This window comes from Lampris incognitus, chromosome 5, assembly GCF_029633865.1.
Source record: "Lampris incognitus isolate fLamInc1 chromosome 5, fLamInc1.hap2, whole genome shotgun sequence".
Classification (NCBI taxonomy): Eukaryota; Metazoa; Chordata; class Actinopteri; order Lampriformes; family Lampridae; genus Lampris; species Lampris incognitus.
Genome location: NC_079215.1, coordinates 10,901,513 through 10,920,356, shown reverse-complemented (window position 1 = coordinate 10,920,356; position 18,844 = coordinate 10,901,513). Strand labels below are relative to the sequence as shown.

General features: G+C 48.0%; 3 protein-coding genes across 4 annotated transcripts in view; 2 read left to right on the top strand and 1 right to left on the bottom strand.

Moving 5' to 3' along the window:
• Positions 1–808: 808 nt before the first annotated feature.
• sfrp2 (secreted frizzled-related protein 2) lies at positions 809–2,943 on the top strand. Its single transcript, XM_056280977.1, has 3 exons — positions 809–1,307; positions 2,171–2,251; positions 2,350–2,943. Exons 1-3 carry the CDS (start codon positions 809–811, stop codon positions 2,652–2,654), a joined length of 885 nt encoding a protein of 294 aa, XP_056136952.1. The 3' UTR covers positions 2,655–2,943.
• Positions 2,944–7,370: 4,427 nt separating this feature from the next.
• Positions 7,371–11,489, top strand: tnip2 (TNFAIP3 interacting protein 2). Its single transcript, XM_056280248.1, has 6 exons — positions 7,371–8,581; positions 8,896–9,186; positions 9,386–9,475; positions 9,586–9,903; positions 10,116–10,232; positions 10,388–11,489. The coding sequence occupies exons 1-6, from the start codon at positions 8,249–8,251 to the stop codon at positions 10,646–10,648; spliced, it is 1,410 nt and encodes a 469-aa protein (XP_056136223.1). The 5' UTR covers positions 7,371–8,248; the 3' UTR covers positions 10,649–11,489.
• Positions 11,490–15,439: 3,950 nt separating this feature from the next.
• fam193a (family with sequence similarity 193 member A) overlaps positions 15,440–18,844 on the bottom strand; it is a 41,648-nt gene continuing 38,243 nt past the window's right edge. For both annotated transcript variants that reach the window (XM_056279486.1, XM_056279487.1), the window contains 2 exons: positions 16,502–16,583; positions 15,440–16,409 (listed from right to left, as the gene is read on the bottom strand). In XM_056279486.1, coding sequence (XP_056135461.1) covers positions 16,316–16,409; positions 16,502–16,583 — 176 coding nt within the window. In that variant the 3' untranslated portion in view covers positions 15,440–16,315. The remainder of the gene's footprint in view (positions 16,410–16,501; positions 16,584–18,844) is intronic.

Below are 18,844 nucleotides of genomic sequence, written 5' to 3'. Positions count from 1 at the left end.
CCATTCTCACTGTCTGTGGACCAGACTCGCTCAAGGGGGGTTTGAAGGGGGTGGGGTGGGGTGGGGAGGGGGGAGACGGGAGCCAGGGCTGCATTGTTGGCCTGAGATTTAGTTACACCCCCCTGGGTAATGCGCGTGAGGGTCTGGCTCTCACACCAACGTAAACAACGCTTCATCATTTGGGATTACCCTGCACACCGGTCCAGGGAATTTCAGCCATGCTTACTCTGATAAACTACTGCATGCACGAAACGAGCAAATGCCTCTCGGTTTTTTGTTTTTTTGTTACTCCATTTTCAGACTTACTCGTCCTGAAAGGGAAAGTTGACGGCTCATTTCTGCAGAGCTGCCACACAGGGCGGGGAAGGCGACGCGCTGAAATAAAATTGCTGCGAGAGAAAAGCAGTTTTATGACGACGAGGGGCAGCAGGAAGCTGCGTGTGATGGATGGAGAGAGAGCTCCACGCACCTACGCGTAAAGCCTCTCGCTCCAGCTGCTCCCACGCGGAACAAGAAAAACACGAGGTGCCTTAATGCTGCACTGCAAAAGTGGAATAGCAGCCTCGGAAGGGTTCCTCCATATGGTCCACCTGATACGACGCACGCTGTATGGATGAGAGGTCTTTACGCCCAAAATCCAGACTCCTCCCCGACATGCCTGGAAGAAAACCTGCTGTTGCAACAGGACCGGGCCACTTACGGAGACTCCCCTCCCGCGTGAACCGACCCCCCCCCCAAAGTACACCGGCGTTTGGGTTTTTTTTTTTTTTTAGCCTATCCGTTCAACGCTGACGCTTCCCCAGACAAAATGCGAGGCTTTCTTCTGACGGCGATGTGGCTGGTCACCTTCCCCTCGCACATGGAGGCGCTGCACGGACTCTACAACTTCGGCCAGCCCGAATTATTCTACAAGAAGAACAACTGCAAGCCCATCCCTGCCAACCTGCTCCTGTGCCACGACATAGAATACACCGAGATGCGCCTCCCCAACCTGCTCGGCCACGAGACCATGAACGAGGTTCTGCAGCAAGCGTCGTCTTGGATCCCGCTGGTTCAGAAGCAATGCAACCCCGACACGAGGAAGTTCCTCTGCTCCCTCTTCGCCCCCGTCTGTCTGGACGACCTGGACGAGCCCATTCAGCCGTGCAGGTCTCTGTGCGAGAGCGTGAAACACGGCTGCGCCCCGGTAATGTCGGCTTTCGGCTTCCCCTGGCCAGACATGCTGGACTGCAGCCGCTTCCCCCTCGACAACGACCTGTGCATCCCCCCTGCGGGCGTCGACAATTTCGTGCCGGTCACCAAAGAGGGTAAGGTCCAGTTGCACACTTGTCGTTGTTGTTGTTGTTGTTATTTAGCACTTGATGATGAAGAGAACGTGGCATGAATTGACATTTAGTGCGTTCAAAAGTCTACTACTACTACTACTACTACTACTACTACTAGTACTACTTTCGGCTGTTCAAAAGTACCATCCTCAAATGGTCATATTCTGGTGCCAGTCTATGTTATTTCATAGCTCTTGATTCCAATGATTTTTTTTAATAAAAGTTTTGTCATATTTCCAATGAAAGAATTGTGCATCACTCTGTTACAGATCAATCGTTAGCCTATATGTTGGAAATGTTAACGCAACCGGTATACTTCTATCTATCTATCTATCTATCTATCTATCCATCTATCTATCTATTTAGCTACAGTAGTAGTTAGGCTACAGAATACAATGTAAAAACAATACCATGCACGGGACCCTGACGATTTTTAGTTCATGCCAAATACACCGATTTGCTCGTCCTCCGACATCATTTTGACCCTGTTTACACTTGGTTTTAAAATGCGTTTTGGGCGATCGGATCACAAGTGGACAGCGAGACAAATGCGTCCTGCTGACCACTGGTGATCAGATTTCGTTACTCCGAAGAGGAAGAGGAAGATTTCCTTTGACGCGCATCAGGACGCATTAGCGTTTACACTACAAAAGATATGTGGTCGAATGCGTCCCAGACCACCTAGGCAAGTGGTTTGAGTAACCGTTTTGGTGGTCGTCGTTTACACTTGTATTTAGCGCCGTCCACTTGTGATCCGATCGCAAAAACAAAACGCATTTTAAAACCAGGTGTAAACGGGGTCTTTGTCTCGGCATCGATAACGGAGCCCCGTTTTCTCCATACAGTGCCCAGAGTGTGCGACGCCTGCAAGGAGAAGGATGAGAACGACATCGAAATTGTCGACAACCTGTGTAAAAACGACTTCGGTAAGTCAGGTCCGTCTCCTGTACTGTCGAATATTACAGCGTTCTCCAATATCGACTTCTTCTTCTTCTTCTTTTTTTGGTCAATCTCCGAAAACAAGCTCTGAAGATCAAAGTCAAGGAGATCTCCTACATCAACGGCGACACCAAGATCGTGCCGGAGAACAAGAGCAAGACCATCTACAAGCTGAGCGGCGTGACGGAGCGCGAGCTGAGGCGGACCGTGCTGTGGCTGAAGGACGGCCTGCAGTGCGTCTGCGCGGAGATGAGCGACATCAACGCCGCGTACCTCGTCATGGGCCAGAAGATGGACGGCCACCTGGTCATCACGTCGCTGAAGCGCTGGCAGCGCGGACAGCGGGAGTTTAAGAGGATTTCCCGCAGCATCCGTAAGCTACAGTGTTAAAGAGGACCGTCTCTACTTACTCTAGTTAAAGGGGGGGACCAAGCCCCGGACTCCTTTCCCCATATACCTTTCATCGCTTTAAATGATCATTAGCAGCTGTGTCAATTTGCTGTTCTCCCCCCCCCCTTTAAAAGTCTATTTTTCTCTTTTTTAAAAGAGCTCCCTCAGCCAGTCTTTTGTTTCCCCGATGCCTGTGACGTCACCGGACACACTCATTTACACACAACTCGGATCTCACATTACAGCGTCAAAACAGGAAGTACCGCCCACCCTTTACCGTCATACCTCGTCTGCGCTTGTCAGTCATAAGCCGGCTCATGAATATTAATGAGGACCAGACCACTCCCCCGCATTTCCTGAGACAAGGGAGAACATGTTATTGATATAATATTAAATTACCCATTTACTAGTAAAAACTGTCGCGTAATGTTTTGATATGCCAGTTTTTAAACATGAACGAGTACTTAACATGATTACTGATTTCGGTCTAACTTTAACAAAACTGCACCCCGTTATCATCGCTTTGTACAACATTGGCCGCTAAGTGGCGGATGTGTCACGCGCCAAAATTCCAATTTATAGTCGTCCATTTGGGGGGGAGGGGGGAGTAAAGCTCCCCAAATTAGACGTGTTTCACACAGGGTTCAGTCACCCATCGATTTATCGTTCATGGCTCACATGCTGTTTTATGTTAACTTACTAATTTCGAGGCAGTAATTTCCTAACAAGAGCCATGTAAAATCACTGGCTAGCTGGGCCGCTCTGCTGACCATCCACCCATCCACCCATTCATTATCCAAGCTGCTTATCCTAATAAAGGGTCGCAGGGATGCTGGAGCCTATCCCAGCAGCCATTGGACGGCAGGCGGGGAGACACCCTGGACAGGCCGCCATACTCTCCACAGTTAGCATCTTGTTAGCAATAGTGTAAACTTCTAATAAGACACGTTAGCCCCTAGCTAACGGGTCTGACCCTTTAGCCGAGCGGTTAGCGATGTCGCCTTGTGGTGCAGTACACCTCGTATCGAATCCCGCACCGGGCAAGAAAATAACCGGTTCCTTGTGAGAGAATCACCGCTTCAAAATCCATTCAGATAGTAGTGAACTGAGAGCGAGCAAAAATCGTTCGTTGCCTCTGAGGCATCTTGGTTAAAACAGAATGGGGCTTGTCTTTCTGCATGCTCCATCCTCCAGGTAAGGGAATCACAGAAAAGTTGAATCAGTTTATCTGGAACATATCGTGTCCAGATGACTCGACTCCCTCAGAATGGGGTTTGGATTAGTGAGCCATCCGTCGTCATCTTGGACGTTTACACGTTGAGCCTAATATTTTGATTATAATCCTTTTAAAAAGCCCAGACAGAATAAAAATGCTGCATATCAACACCTCAATCAGAACAAACAGACTCAAACCGATTGCTGGTTTAAAACGTTTCATAAACCGATAAAAAAAATTGTACCCTGGCGAACTTCCTGGCTGCCTTCTTTCTGCGCATGCGCTGCGTCTTGACGTAAATACGTGCGGACGTACGTTTCTCCGCTGCAGAAAAACGGCGGCGTCCAAGCTGACCTGGACTTCTGCGGGGAGTGGTATGCAAATTCTTGAAGAACTGAACATTATTAGACGCCTAGATGATAGGGGAGGGGAGGGGGGGGGAGAAATAACGACCTATTCCAAAAAGTCCGCAAAAAAATGAACGTAGTCGCGATGGACAGCAGCGTTGACCAAATTAAAAACCGCTGGAAAACTATTTGAAGACTGCCTATTACAAGGCTAAAATCCCAAAACAACAAAAGTCGACCCGGCCCCACCAGTTTCCCCTCTTAGAAAGCATGGACGAGGTAATGGGAGGACGACCTCTGGCACACGTGACTAGCCATGGCCTCGAGCCTGAGGATCAGTCGGTGCGTCGGCGCATGTAAACACCGGACCGTGTAGGGTCACATCCCGTGTAGGGTCACATCCCGTGTAAACAGCCAAATCTTCAATCGGAATAAAAACAAGCGCATAGGCCAATCTATTACTGCCTTCGAGTTATGTCCGAAATAGAGTAATTATGCGCCTAAACAACCCAACAATGACGTAAAGTTTGAATAATTTGTAAGCCCCGACTTCTGGGAGTGTTGTTAAAAGTGGTGGCGGAAAGCACGAACGTCTGACAGCAGTAAACGCACCTGTGCCATGTCACTGCGTCTTATTCGGCACAATAACTTGATAAAACACATCGCTTTCATACTTTATGCAAACCTTCGCTTCTTAATATTGTAGCGAATTCGGGGGGACAACGCAACCACAGGAACTGCCGCGGCCGGGACGCGAACCCGTATCGCCCGCACCGCAGGAGGCATCGCTAACCGCTAAAGGGTCAGGCCAGCCAGCCAGCGGCCAGCGTGTCTTCTTATCCATGCACGTTACAATATTGTTGAAGTGCAAAATAGACTTTTTTGAGTTTGCTGATGGAAAAACGACAAAAACCTGTTTCCGATCAAAAGTGCAACTTCTTGCCGTATGTGACTTCCAAACTCACAAGTAGGAATTTCCGAGAAGCGTTTGGAGGCAGCGTACGACCACCCTCTCGTGCCATTCTTGATAATGTAACCGGGGGTTTGTTGACGTCGCCTATACGGTTTGAAACTATAAAATAACAAATACGGAGGCTCCACTTTCACGCGAGGACCACTTTATTTGGATTCTTCCCCCGACAGAACTCCACAGCAACAACACTGCGTACAGCACTTCCGCTCTCTCTTCAGCCTTCAAAATAAGAGCTCAAGGCATATACTGTGGCAACAGCTTATAACAGGAACTTAAAATCACTAACAGGCTAAGTCCAGAAAAATAGGTTACAATAGCTTAAGGAACAAATGCGGAAGTCTTCATGATGCAGAAGGCCCCCGAAGGCTCGAGATATGACCTAAACAATGGTCACTTCACATGACAGAGAGAGCTCCAGCACCCGAATCTTGCCAATAAATAGGTAACACCTTTATCCAGTAACAGGCTGGGTTAGCCATGCAGATAAAACCACAAAGACGAATAGTTGGTACATATCATGGAGTGATTTTTTTTTTGTGATTCCTGTGTGCAAAGTCTGATATTCAAAGTCAAAACAATGCCGTTTTGTGATTTTGTACTTCTCATTATCTCAAGAGAAATAGCTGGCTATATTCTCTTGTCTTTCAACATTGTATTTGTTGTGTTTTGTAGTAATCTTTTTATACTTGAGCCTAAATACTGCACTGTATACTTTTCTACGACAGTATGTGAATGAAATATCGTTTTTTTTCCTTTTCTTCTATAAACTTCAGTGTAAATTGTGTAATTTTGGGCTGCAACTCAACCTTGTTTGTTGGTATAGGTTCCCTGCGTTGTCTTTGTCCAGGTGTCGACTCCAGAATTCACAACTAGGCAAATCACGACACGTGTGAGATGAGCAGTGACTTGCTAAACTCAGCTAATCACGCCCGCTGTGGACGCGTGTCCTACCTTGTAAATATTGTTTTATTCTTGTAAAAAGTTTTCAGAGAGAAAAACAAAAACAAAGGGTAAATTACAACCAACGACTAGAAAATGCCGCGTTTTCTTGCTGTGTTCTGCAAGTATCTATGCGAACAGACTACATGTGGACGGACATGAGCCATCGGCCAGCATGCGTGAATTACTTCTAACAGGAAATAAAGGTTTTCTGAACATGCGCAGTAGCGTCTTTTCACGCAGCCTATCGGGAATGTACGCCACTAACGACGAGAGAGTTTCAGCTGGCCAAGTGACGTCATGGTCAACTTGGAAAGGTGAAAACTCGGTCTGGCAGCGCCACCTGCTGTCACGGAGAACGTGGTCGGTTAACTAACTGAAGCGTTGGGTGGTGACTGATTGGCAATATTTTCCGCGACAGAAATAAATCATGTACATTAAGTGTCTTGGACATAGTTTCCATATATATTATTATCATATATATATATATATATACACACACACACACACACACACACAGCTGATGATTGCTTATGGCATGAAACAGGCTTGTACTGTCAGAATTTACTCGACTCACTGGATTATTTATATATATATATATATATATATATATAGATAGAGAGAGAGAGAGAGAGAGAGAGAGAGAGAGAGCTTCTTTGATAATTATTTTCCCAATAATGTCTTTATTTCAGTTCCTAAAGCCAAAGAGATGAGGTTTACTTTTTGAAATGTGCAGCTGGGATTGTGTGTGATAAACTGACACGGACGTTGCTGTCAACCCCCAAACTAAACTCGTGGTTACACGTAATCGGCGTGTTCAGCCTGTAGCCTAATTGGGCGTCGCATTTTGATAAAGACGTTATATACTATATATATATATATATATATATATATATATATATATATATATATATATATGTATGTATGTGTGTATATATATATATATGTGTATGTGTATATATATAGTATATATATGTATGTATATATACTATATATATATGTGTGTGTGTGTGTGTGTGGATTTAATCTGTAGATGAAAACTAACCACGCATTGCCAAATTAAAAAAAAAGAGTCAATGATTTATTTCTTTTTACATGTCCCTTCAGCCGCCTGTCTGTGTTGTCAGCTTGGTAATTCCTTTAGGACTGATTCCGAAATTTCAGAAAGCAGTAATGCCCCCCCCCCCCCCGCACACACACACGCGTTGTAAAACGATATGACTCAAAAAACATTCGGCCGACTTACGTGACAGCTTTTGACGCGAAATGACGAGCGTCCACTTGCCGGTTTTTTGTTATTTTTTCACATCCCTGCTGGGCGGAGCCTCCTCGCGCAACTTCCCCCCCTCCCCCCCCCCCTCCCGGCGGCGGCGGCTGGGAAGACATATCGAAACCGTTTTTTAACTCAGCGGCGGCGGAGCGACGGAGAGCCCTCTGGCCCCGAACAGAAGTCGGTTCCCGGGTCCCGGTTTTGGGTGGCGGAGGATCGGGAGCGAGCGCGCACGAAAAGTTACCGTCTCAACCGAGCTCGAGTCGCCGCGGAGAGCTCTCGCGCGTTTGCGGACGTCGTCTCCGTCTCGAGTTTTGCGCGCGCGCTACTTGTTTTGTTATTGTAGCGTGATTACGGATTTTTGGGGGGGGGGGGGTTGCGTGACTGCGCATGCGCTCTCGTCGACTTCGTATAAGAAACTTTTTTCTTTTCCTTTTTTTTTTCCTAAGTCGTGATTTCTTTATTTTCAAGTCGGCGCGTCCCGGCGGAGTATGAGCGGCGGTGAAGTGTCGGCAGCAGGCAGGCGAGGCTCCGTTTTTTCAGCAGCAGCAGCAGCAGCAGAAAAGTCCGTGCGGAAGTCCCCCCCAGGAAATCCCCTACACGGAGTCGGAATATTATTGTCGGCGAGGCGCCACATCTAACAGAATCCAGAGTCCCCCGGCCCGCGTCTGAGGACTCCACGCGAACGCACAGACGCCAAACCCTGCGCGGGGTTAAAAACTGCTTAGCTCGCTCTCTCTCCCTCGCTCGCTCGTTCTCGCTCTCGCGCTCTCTCGTCGCCATCGGCTGAAAAGGGGGAAGAGCCGTCAGAACTCGGGGGGTCCTCGGGGGAAACTTGGGGAGACTGCGATGGATCACGCCAACGGCAATACGGACGGGGACGCGGGGCCCGACCACAAAATACGCAGCTACAACACCCTGAACACCCTCCACCACGAGACGCGGCAGGAGCTCGACCTTCTCACCAAGGAGATCTACGTCAAGGACAACGTCATCGCAGACCTGAAGGCCAGACTGGCCAGGTACGAGAGGATCTGCATCAACGTCGAGGGCAGCGAGCCGGTCGTGGTGGGGCCGTCCAAGTCCCTGCTCGAAAGCCTGTGTAACGAGATCTACAAACTGAAGCGAAAGAGGGCCGACGTGGAAGTGATCGCGTCCCGGCAAGCGGAGTTGAGTCAACAGGTGAGTTCGAACCCCGGCCCGACTTGTTGGCTTTGGACGAAAGTGTGTCCGTCGCCGATTCACTCTCGCGTGTAAAGCTCACTGACACTGCACGGGGCAGTTATCTATGTATGTCAACTCAGCCATCCATCCGTTATCCAAACCGCTCTTCCTGCTCTCAGGGTGGCGGGGGATGCTGGAGCCTATCCCGGCACATTGCAGGTCTCTCACCCTCTCTGGTCTGTGGGTACATAGATGGATGGACACACACACACACACACACACACACTCACGTCATCATCATCATGTGATGATTGCATGCTTGCCTCTTGCAGGAGATCCAGAGGCTGCGTCTTCAGCTCAGAGAGAAGGAGAAGGAGCTGGAGAGAGTCAGGTGCCACCCGGATCACAAGAAGGACCAGGAGATCCAGAAGCTGCGCTGCGCCCTGGAGGAGAGGGACCGAGCCGAGGCCACCAGGGCTGTGCTGTGCAGCTCGCTAGCGGAGGAGGCCGATCAGCTGCGGGTCCAACTGGGCGCCACTGTCTCGGTGTGCCAAGAGCTGCTGGCGAGGCTGGAGCGAGAGAAGAAGGGAGGAGTGGAGAGGGAGATGTCTCAGCAACAGCAGGTAAAGGCAACAACTCTGCCGAACGTGGCTGTGTTGAACGGTTTGCACGGTCTTTGGCGATGAGGCACATCTGATTTTAATTTCACAGGAACCCAAGTCATTATCTAGATGAAAAATGGAACATTTTTGTGCTTGTTAAAATGTCCTAATTGGCTCTGCTTTCAACTCCTTTGTTTCCCCCCCCCCCCTTGTGTTCCAGATGACCGAGTCTTCTGGTTTCATGGGTGTAAATGCTCAGGTGTGCCAACTTCAGGAGGAGAATCAAAGACTAAAGCAGCGAGTTGCATATGTAAGGAAAACGAAACGCTTGATCGAACTTGCACAACTGACATGCTTTTGCACGGTAAAAGAATCGTCGAGGATTTTCAATGATTTTATTTCAACTTCCTTTATTTTTAGGTGGAGGGTCTGAATGCCAAATGGCAGAAGTATGATTCCAGTAGAGAAGATTATGTTCGAGGCTTATGTCAGGGGCTGAGGAAGAACAGCGCCTACACTGTCTCCAGCGCCATGCTGGCAGGAGCAGGGCCTGGCTCGAGACCCGGTGTAGGCTTGGGGCCTGTGCTGGGCTCCTCCAGTGGTGAACTGCTGCATCGGGAGATCACAAGGCTGAATAGCTTGCTGGAAGAGAAGATGAGCGAGTGTGTGAGATTGGGCAGAGAAGTGGAAGAGGTCAGGACACAAGACCAGGAGCGTATCCAGACACTGGAGCAGCAGGTCAGTGTTGCGTCCTACTGTCAGCGGCTCTCAACAGGCCACGTAACTGAATCCACGATAGCCACGAGGAATTTTAAAATGGGATTTTGATGCGTGTCGGCAACAGCTCAGATTAGATTTAAACTCATTAGTATTGTAAACGCATAGGAAGTTGTAAACAAATTTGGGGGGAAAACAAGTTATTGATTATGTGGCTGTCTGTTCCCCCAAAGGTCCTCATCTACACAGAGGACTTTAAGTCAGAGCGTGCAGACAGAGAGAGGGCACATGGGAGAATCCAGGACCTGAAAGAGGAGCTGTCTCAGTTGCAGCAGCAGCTACACAGGCAGGTGAGTCAACCCTCCATCCGGACGACTGCGTCCTGCATCATTTCCCTACATTTTAGCAGTCTCATCCCGCTTCCCGCGAACAGTTGACTTTTTTTTTTTCCTTAAAGACATGAGAAATCCCACAATGCCCCTAACACATGCTTTCCTCTTAACAGGTGGCGAATAGAGACACGGCGCCCATGTGCCACATCTACACTGGACACAGAGTCGCCTCGAGGCAGCGTAAGGAGCCGGCGGAGCAGCTGCTGAGGAGCGGTGCCGAACAACCAAACCAACCTGCGGCAGTGATGCCGAGCCCGGACTGGACTGAATGCCAGGGCTTCTCTGAACTGCAGTGCCCTCGATGCTTCACCACGTTCAAAGAAATGGACACAGCTGATTACCTGAATCATTGTGAGGAGTGTGCCAGATTATGAGCGGTGCAGTCCACTTTGGGGAATGCGACCATTAACTTTCGCTGACAATGACTGAAGAACAGCACTACATACATGCCTGAGGATCGATTAGCGGATTTGTATTTTTTTTTCTTCTTCTTCCAATTTGTCACAAGATTTGACAACCGTCTGCAACAAAAAGTGAAATTGTTAAGTATAGATAATGAAAGTAAATTGTACGCCGTAGTTTCCCTGTCTCTATGGTTTCAAGAAGTCGTCTTTATTTCATCCTCATGTGGCGTGGCAACAGGATGGTGGATGTCAGTGCAAACACGAATGTCATATACCTCAGCTTTGCATCAAATTACAAAACCATTGCACTTTCTGCACACGTTGGCCCTCATTTTGATGCATAAGCTTCCTGTATCATCTAGTCTGTCTGGATCATGTGGTGCTACTAGTTGTTTATTTTCGATTGTACATAACATATTTTATGTCTCAAAAGTGTATATTCTTGGTAACAGAATATATATATATATATATGTGTGTGTGTGTGTATATATATATATTTTATATCATTATATTTATCCTCAGCATAAAGCAAACAAGCATCTTTTTAGCCAGAACGGCTAAGTGGGGTAAAAGAAAGATCATTAGACCCCCCACCACCACCACCACCACCGGGAGAATGTTTATCCCGGGTTAAGCCTTTGGGGTTAAAAAGGTGAAATGCTGCAGCTGAGAATAGGATCTGATGTTGTTACCAGTAGTCAGAAAGACGTGACGTGTTTCCTCTTTTTAAACGTGTAAACTGATCAATAATATATCCCTGTTTTGTCTTGACCTTGGTAAATAATATTTTTTCAATAAAAGAGTCTGTACACTCTGTGTCCATGTGTTGATGTGTGAGCCCTGCGGGCTCGCTGCGGTGTTAAGACGACTGGCCAGGGCCCGGGTCTTCGACCGTATAGCTGAGCGTGAAGAAACCTCCGAAATTTTGGCTTTACTCAATCTGTGTGCGCGGGCGCGCGGGCGCGCGGTCGCGTCACGTGCGCCCGTGGTGGAAAACCCCTTCGCCGCGCAGCCTGAATGGGCACGCTCCAGTGTGACAGGCGGATTCCCAGCTGTTGTGTGGCTGAAGTTAAGACTTACAGGGGCGCTGAAAAAGACCACTATAAACAAACCACTCATCACATCCGAACCTTAACGACTACGTTTAGGGGGCTGGCCTGAAAATAGAAAAAAAAAACAAAAGAAAAGAAAAAGGCCCCTGCCTGCCTGCCTGCAGTCAGTCATTGAAACCTGAGTCGCTCGTCAAGGGCGTGTGTACGTACCGGAAGCTGGACATCCCCTCTTGAAAAGGAAGCAGACGGTTGCAGTGAGAAGGCATAGATGAGACGCCAGACCAAGCTCTTCTGTCTGTCTGCCTGTCTGCGTGTGTGTGAACACACACCAGGCTACATTTATCTCTCTAATGAACCATCCGTTTTATTTTATTTTTATTTTTCACATTTAAATTTTTTTTTTTACTGCCAACACTTCCGCTCTGAATCTTGTTTCCTCAATGTAAAGAAGAACAAAACACCCCTACTGCACACATCTGATTCTTTGAGAAATTTTCAATGACGATAATAATAATAATAATGATAATAATTCCGGTACTTAACACCCAGCGTCCCCCCCCCCCCGCCCTCGTCCTGCTAAGTAAGTCAGATGTCCTTTTGCATGTGGTTGGGTATTTTACTCATGTGAAGTACAAAAATGGTTTGAAGGGACTCGTTTTCTTTTCAGATCTAAAAGTCAGAGGTTTCAAAGCTGGTCTATCAAAAAGTTACCAAGACGGAAAATGACACAGACTATCACATGCTAACTAAGTCATTAAGCAGCTCGGGGGAATATACTGGCGGCTGACACGGTTCCCGGCACAGTTCTTCATTTACATACAGGCCAGGATGGCTCTTGTTCAGCTCTGCGCTGAAAGGGCACATTGACTGTTGCGCTCCCAGTTATTTGGCCATGAAGCAAGGACAAGCCGCCGTTTCTGCTGAACGGCCATCACGGACACGCGCGTACACAAAGGGCCCGGAAGAAAGAAAGAGAGAAAGAAAGAAAGAAAGAAAGAAAGAAAGAAAGAAAGAAAGAAAGAAAGAAAGAAAGAACGAAAAAGGCCACGGGCAAGCTTCTAGGGATTCTCCCCCACCAGGAGACACCCACACATCTACAACAGTGTGGTCTTCATGTGAGCACAAGGCTGCCTACCCATTTTAGAGTGGAAAAAAGAAATAGGTCACACATCCCCACCTCTGGTCTCGGGGAAGTGGCGGTGGTGGTGGGGGGGGTGGGGTGTCTGAGACAAAGGCTCGGATTAACGAGGGAAAGTCAGGTGATGGAGGTGGACCGGTTCCTGTTTCGCAGACCTCTCTCGGCCACGGGGAAGCGGCCGTGGCGCGTTGATCAAAGTTGGGAAAAGTCAAGCCTGACACTCATCCAGACAGATAGAGAGCATGGATAGATTTGCTCTTTAATCTCAAGACTATCTGAACACAACGGGAATTTCCCCGTCAACACGAGGGAATTCCCAAAAAAAAAAAAAAAAATTCAAACGCTATCTGGTACACCTGAAAGTGGAACACTCGCACGGGAGTAGCTCGTTCAAGTTAAAGCTCGGTATAACCGGTGGCTTTCGTAGCTCCCGGTTCGTCTCTCTCGGTAGAGGAATCTGACGGCGTTGGCCATGAAGGGAAAACGCCATTGTGGTGTGTGCTTGAAGTGAGGACGGATGGGGGTGGGGGGGGTGAGTGTGTGTGTGTGAGAGAGCCGGAGTCGCTCCAGGCAGTCGACAATGAAAAGATCCCCCTACCGATTACCCGTCCCGGGCGAGCAGCTCTGATCCCTTCTAATAACCCTATTTGTGTTCACCCCCCCCCCCCCTGTCATCGTCAGGGCCCTGCCCCAGCGCACGACGCATTTCCATGGCACAATGGTGTTTTCCTAAACCCACCTCCAGACCCGCCTCACAACAACTGTCAAGCCGAGGGGGCGGCGGCGCGTGGGGGGGGGGGCATAACGAGGCCTGTCTCTACCCTCCATATTGGAACGGCGAGCTGCGCGCCGCCGCCGCCGACCGGACACCGAGCGGCCCTTGTGCGTTCCCGTGCGTCTTGCCAGACCAAAACAGAAGTCGTGTTTTTCTTTTTCGGGGTTATACAATATTACAAACCGTCTCCCACACGTTTAGCCGTAGCTCTCATCCTCCAACCTAGCTACACGCGTCGCTTGCCCTAAATGTGACAACTCCGATCTTACATAACGTTCGACCGCCAATAGGCAAGAAAGGCCCGGCGGTTATTCATACCCAGAGTGAACTATGACTCACTCCGGCTGGGCTGAGTCTCAAGCCGGAGACCTTTTGTCTCCTGCCGGTGGTGTACATTTCCCACGTGTCTTCATTCACCAAAAGTGCATGTGTGGTAATTTGGTGTTGTGAAATCCTTCGGTCCGCCTCGGTCCTGGAAATGTCGAGGAAGCGGCCGGTGCGGGGAGTTGGGTCGTAATTCATTTCCTCTTTGCACAAGAAGCCAGCGAAGGGCCAGACCCGCGTTCCCGACAAACGCCGACTCAAGCCCTACTTTCTGGAAGCGAGCGGGGGGGGGAGGGAGGGGGGCGAGCTTTAAAGTTTCCGGGGCTTTGTGACGTTTGCCCTCCCGTGAGAATTTGGCAAAAATAAATAAAATAATAAAAGTCCCCCCTCCTCCCCCCCCCTCTCTCTCTCAGCCACCAGCATCTGAGACTCTTCCCGTTCTGCCGAGGAGTTTCCTCTCCCGCGTGTGAGCCGGCGCGCCTTCGCGAATCACCCGACTCACCTCGGATCAATCCGCTTCGGGGAAGAGCGAGACGGGACAAGATGACCAACCGGGGGGGGGGGGGGGGGCCCGGTTCCCTCCGCCGGGGCAAGGCTGTGTTTACACAGGCCGGGTCTACACAGCCCCTGCTGCCACCGTGACCCTTGACCGAGATAGGCGTCGTGGAAATAGATGTGCTTGTATGAAACCACACATGCTGGACAGGAAGGTTTATCAGATGTGACTTCAATACCATGCGCTTCCTTTCTACACATCTGCAACACCCCAACCAACCAACGCGGCTTACGCAGCCAGTCACCGCGACTGGCCCGGGAGCAGGCCCTCCTCCGCCGGCGCGACAGATCACAGTGAACGTTTGTAACAACTCATTTGCATCTATGCAAATCACACCTTGACCTCGTTTCGAAACGCCCCGACATTCGAGCACACTCGAGTTCATAGCTGCCCTTGAGTAACTTTCCCTCGGGTATACATATGACGCGGCGCTCGCCGTCCGGGGCCTCTCGTTTCGTCAACAGCCTCTCCGGAATACGTCATGCCCTCGACAAATGAAACCATGCCCTGGGATTCAAATTACTGTCACATTAGCCTGCCGATTGAATATGACTTATCAATTCGTGGGATTCCCAGAAGGCACAAGCCGGCGAGGCTGTGACTCACTCTGCAACTCTGCTGTGGCCGCAGGCCTGCACAGCGCGGCAGCGCTTTTGTCAGTGGCAGAACATTCCCGACGTAGCACATGCACTCGACACCGCTCATCGCGCGCGGCCTTTTAGCGCCGTGGCCGCGTTGCCCAAAAAATGCAGGTAGGGAGTGGTGTCGGTTGACCCATCAACTTAAAAGTCCGATATTGGGGCGCGCGCGTGTGTGTGCGCGCGCGCGCGCGCGTTACATGAAAACGTGTACTTTCTTGCCATTTTTACTTCATGAAGGAAACAAGACTTACCACAAAGACACATATCCTGCCATACTACTGTATTCCATCTTTCAAAAAAGAAAGACAAGATTTAATATTACTTAACAATATGTTAAAAAGTAGCCAGTTTGGCTTCAGTGTTAATACAATATACACTCTATAACAGATTGATAGTGTGAGTATTGTTCAATTTCATTCTGAAAGTATTCTGATACAAGCTGGCTACAAGTCAAAAACAAAAAAGGTAACTGGTACACCTTTACTCAATAGTTTGTTGAACAGAACTGAATAAAAATAACATTGTCAAGTATTTTGCCTTCATCCTCTCAGTGAAGTGGATTGGCGAGGAAGCAGGGAGGGGAGACCAGCTGACCAAGCCCATTCCCTTGTCAATGACATTAGTGAAATGCCGTGCTGGGGACCGGTGGAAACAATGGGATAGCAAGTCACAATAACTCAATTACAGCTTTTTAATTCACATATCTCATGTTTTGTTGTTCTTGGTGTCTTTTTCTGGAAGGAGTCCATCCAAACACAGTAAGCATCTTTTGACTACAGGTAAGCCAATGTAAGAATATGATTTCAGAACATTTTGCTTCCAGTCAAGATAAATGTCCAACTCAGACTAAAGCACACAAGCACGCGAGAAAAAATAATCATAGTATTTTGTGATATTTTTTTTTGTATGTATTATTTTCTTTCATTTCTGTGTCATAGTTCTGCAAAAGGAATGGGGTCCAGGTGGGGTTGTGGTGGAACCACACAGCGACAAGAACAAAGCAAGGCAGCATGGGTGTGATTTGGGCAGAGCAGGGGCAATGAGAGGGCAACAGTTGGGTGGCTGCAGTGTTGGGGTAAGGGTGCCAAGTTGGTTGGGTTCAGCTGTTGGGTTCGCCGACTGTGTCCTGCCACAGTCAGTCACAAACACACTCAATGTGCAGCAAATGTGGCCTTCTTCAAACTAAAGTTGGACCAGTTGATAGAAAGCCGTTGACGGGTTTGCCGTGCAGAATCTAGGCAGAACCTGGAAGGAGAGAAATAGAGGAGTTCTCTAAACAGCTGCCTTAGCACCGTGACCAAGAAACTGAAAGCATGGTCTTAACTGAATGCACATACCTTTTGAAATATTCCACTTCCCTCTCAGTCTCATCCATTTCAGTACTATCCAAATCGATGTCTTTGGGTAGGAACACATCATCTAAAATCAAAAGATATATAAATCCATGAGAACCGCTCCCATTTCTAATACATTACATCTGGTGTCTGTTTACCTATGGAGCCAAAGCATTGTTAGTGGAGTCTAGTCTCACCAATTCCCCATTTATACTTGCCATTTCATGCAGTTTGAATCCAGAATGTGTCCAGATGGGATTTACCCACATTGCATGTACACCTGTTGTCAAAAGTGAGTCTGCTGTAGAAGGACAGAAATCCAGTGCTTCCTCGTTCAATAAGAACATTTCTCTTCCTGTATGTTGCGTAACGTTTACCCATCTTCATTTGGGATGTAATGCTTTGAGAGGTGTAGAGAGATGAGGTATGTGGCTTACAGAAACCGTTCCACTTACATTTTCAAACTTGCAGCCACCATGTCTTTATGCATGCACAATCGGGTAAGAAGATCACAAAGTTGAATCAGTTCGTCTGCACACGACGTTTATTGAGAGAGAAACGTTTCATCACTCATCTAAGTGACCGAGCTGACAACGTCCCCACCGACACAGCGGCCAGGGAAGGGGAGAAATCCCACATTAAACGGGCCCTGGTTAAGTGTGGTGATCCTAACTGGGCGTTTGTCAAAGCCAGGAAGACGCCCAAACAGTGCACCAGCCAATCGAGGGGAGGAGAAGGACAACAGCTGCCTCAGCATAAACCAGTGGGGATTCTGTATATGGCAGGAGTGTCAGACAGTTGAGACACGTATTTTCCAAACACCGCATCTCAGCTGCTTTCAAACCCCAAAACACGCTAGAAATTAGTCCACCCCAAGCATCGGGTCCCCCGGCACAAACAGAGCAATATAGTGTACGCTGTTAAGTGCTGGGAGGATTGTACATCGGGGAACCTAACAGACACTGGCCAAGAGGATGGCACAACACAGCTGCAACACAGTTATTGTTTATAAGGGTGGGGATACCTGCAACTGTATTGTTTATACGGGTGGGGATACCTGCAGTCAGCTGAGACTGAATAGGTCACTTAGACGAGTGATGAAACGTTTTTCTCTCAACAAACGTTGTGTCCAGATGAACTGATTCACCTTTATGTGATTACAGCCAACATGTGTCCACCTTGAATGCACTTATGACTTGATTTTTATGCAAAAAATTTAGATTGCTACTCAATCACTGAGGACACATTTTAATAGCAGCAGTAAATGGGGCTCAAAGTAGGTACAGAAAAAACAGCTAACAATTTCAGAGTTAAGAAAACTCGATAGAAAATACAAAAATATAAGAATGTTTAAACGTTGGTGCACCTTATATTTCCTAAATACATTTGGGGTTGTGTTCTGAGTTGGGTCTACACTGTGATAAAACGTGTGTTTATACAGACCACAGGCAGATCTTTGATATTAAGCATCTCTTTGGCAGTCATGCACAGGGATCAGGGGTTTCTAATAGTATGTAGTATGACGAAGACTTGGAATTTAAACACTTTTTTTTTGGTGCATCGCATCTACAAATGGAGTAATACTAATTAACTTAGTGGTATTTATGTTTACATGAAGCCTAATATTCCAATTATAATCGGTTTAAAAGCCCAAACGGAATGAAAGTGCTCCATATAAACACCTCAGCTAAGAGAAAAATTGAACCATGTAAACGATTTAACCCCATTACTTACTGGCTGCATTCTTTCTGCACATGCCCTGCTGAGTCATTTCCGGTTGCCAGCCGAAAGCCAGCTTAACTGATTTTATGGTTTGGCTGTACTATTTTATGGATCTTATCTGATCACAAACTGATGCACGGACTTGTAGGCACTAAAGTCCCCTACTAGTAGTGCTGGCCCGTATGTGGCGAGAACCATGTAGACTCAACCCTTAGCCATGGTCATGATCGACAGCTTTGTTTATACTTCCTCACTGAGCTTTTTGTCTGATTTGCTGGAAACACAGCCTACTATTTTTTAATTCATGAATGGATTCTACTTTTGCTCAACTGTGGCTACCTCACACTCAGACTGGGCTTTCCTGGCTTCGCTCAAAATCGCCGATCCCTGCATTTGTAACGCTAGCGGATTCTGCTGCTAGCTAGCACCGGCTTGTTTTTAGCCAAAGTAGCTAGCTAGTGTTCCAAGATAGAGACTTTTTCACCAGGTTGTATCTCTACTCTGGAAATCTCTTGCCTGGGTCAGTCATGGTCTGTCACTTAAGAGACTGACATCCTTCTCCCTCACAAAAGACAAGATTGCCTTTGGATCAGACACAATGCCCTGTGACGACTGCCAGTTGCT

Excerpts from the sequence above, each read along its gene's own strand:
- tnip2 (XM_056280248.1), top strand. The coding sequence starts at position 8,249 with ATGGATCACGCCAACGGCAATACGGACGGGGACGCGGGGCCCGACCAC. Across the intron at positions 9,476-9,585 it reads TAAAGCAGCGAGTTGCATAT|GTGGAGGGTCTGAATGCCAA; the intron begins GTAAGGAAAACG and ends CTTTATTTTTAG. Across the intron at positions 10,233-10,387 it reads AGCAGCAGCTACACAGGCAG|GTGGCGAATAGAGACACGGC; the intron begins GTGAGTCAACCC and ends TCCTCTTAACAG.
- sfrp2 (XM_056280977.1), top strand. The coding sequence starts at position 809 with ATGCGAGGCTTTCTTCTGACGGCGATGTGGCTGGTCACCTTCCCCTCG. Across the intron at positions 1,308-2,170 it reads CGTGCCGGTCACCAAAGAGG|TGCCCAGAGTGTGCGACGCC; the intron begins GTAAGGTCCAGT and ends TTCTCCATACAG. Across the intron at positions 2,252-2,349 it reads CCTGTGTAAAAACGACTTCG|CTCTGAAGATCAAAGTCAAG; the intron begins GTAAGTCAGGTC and ends TCCGAAAACAAG.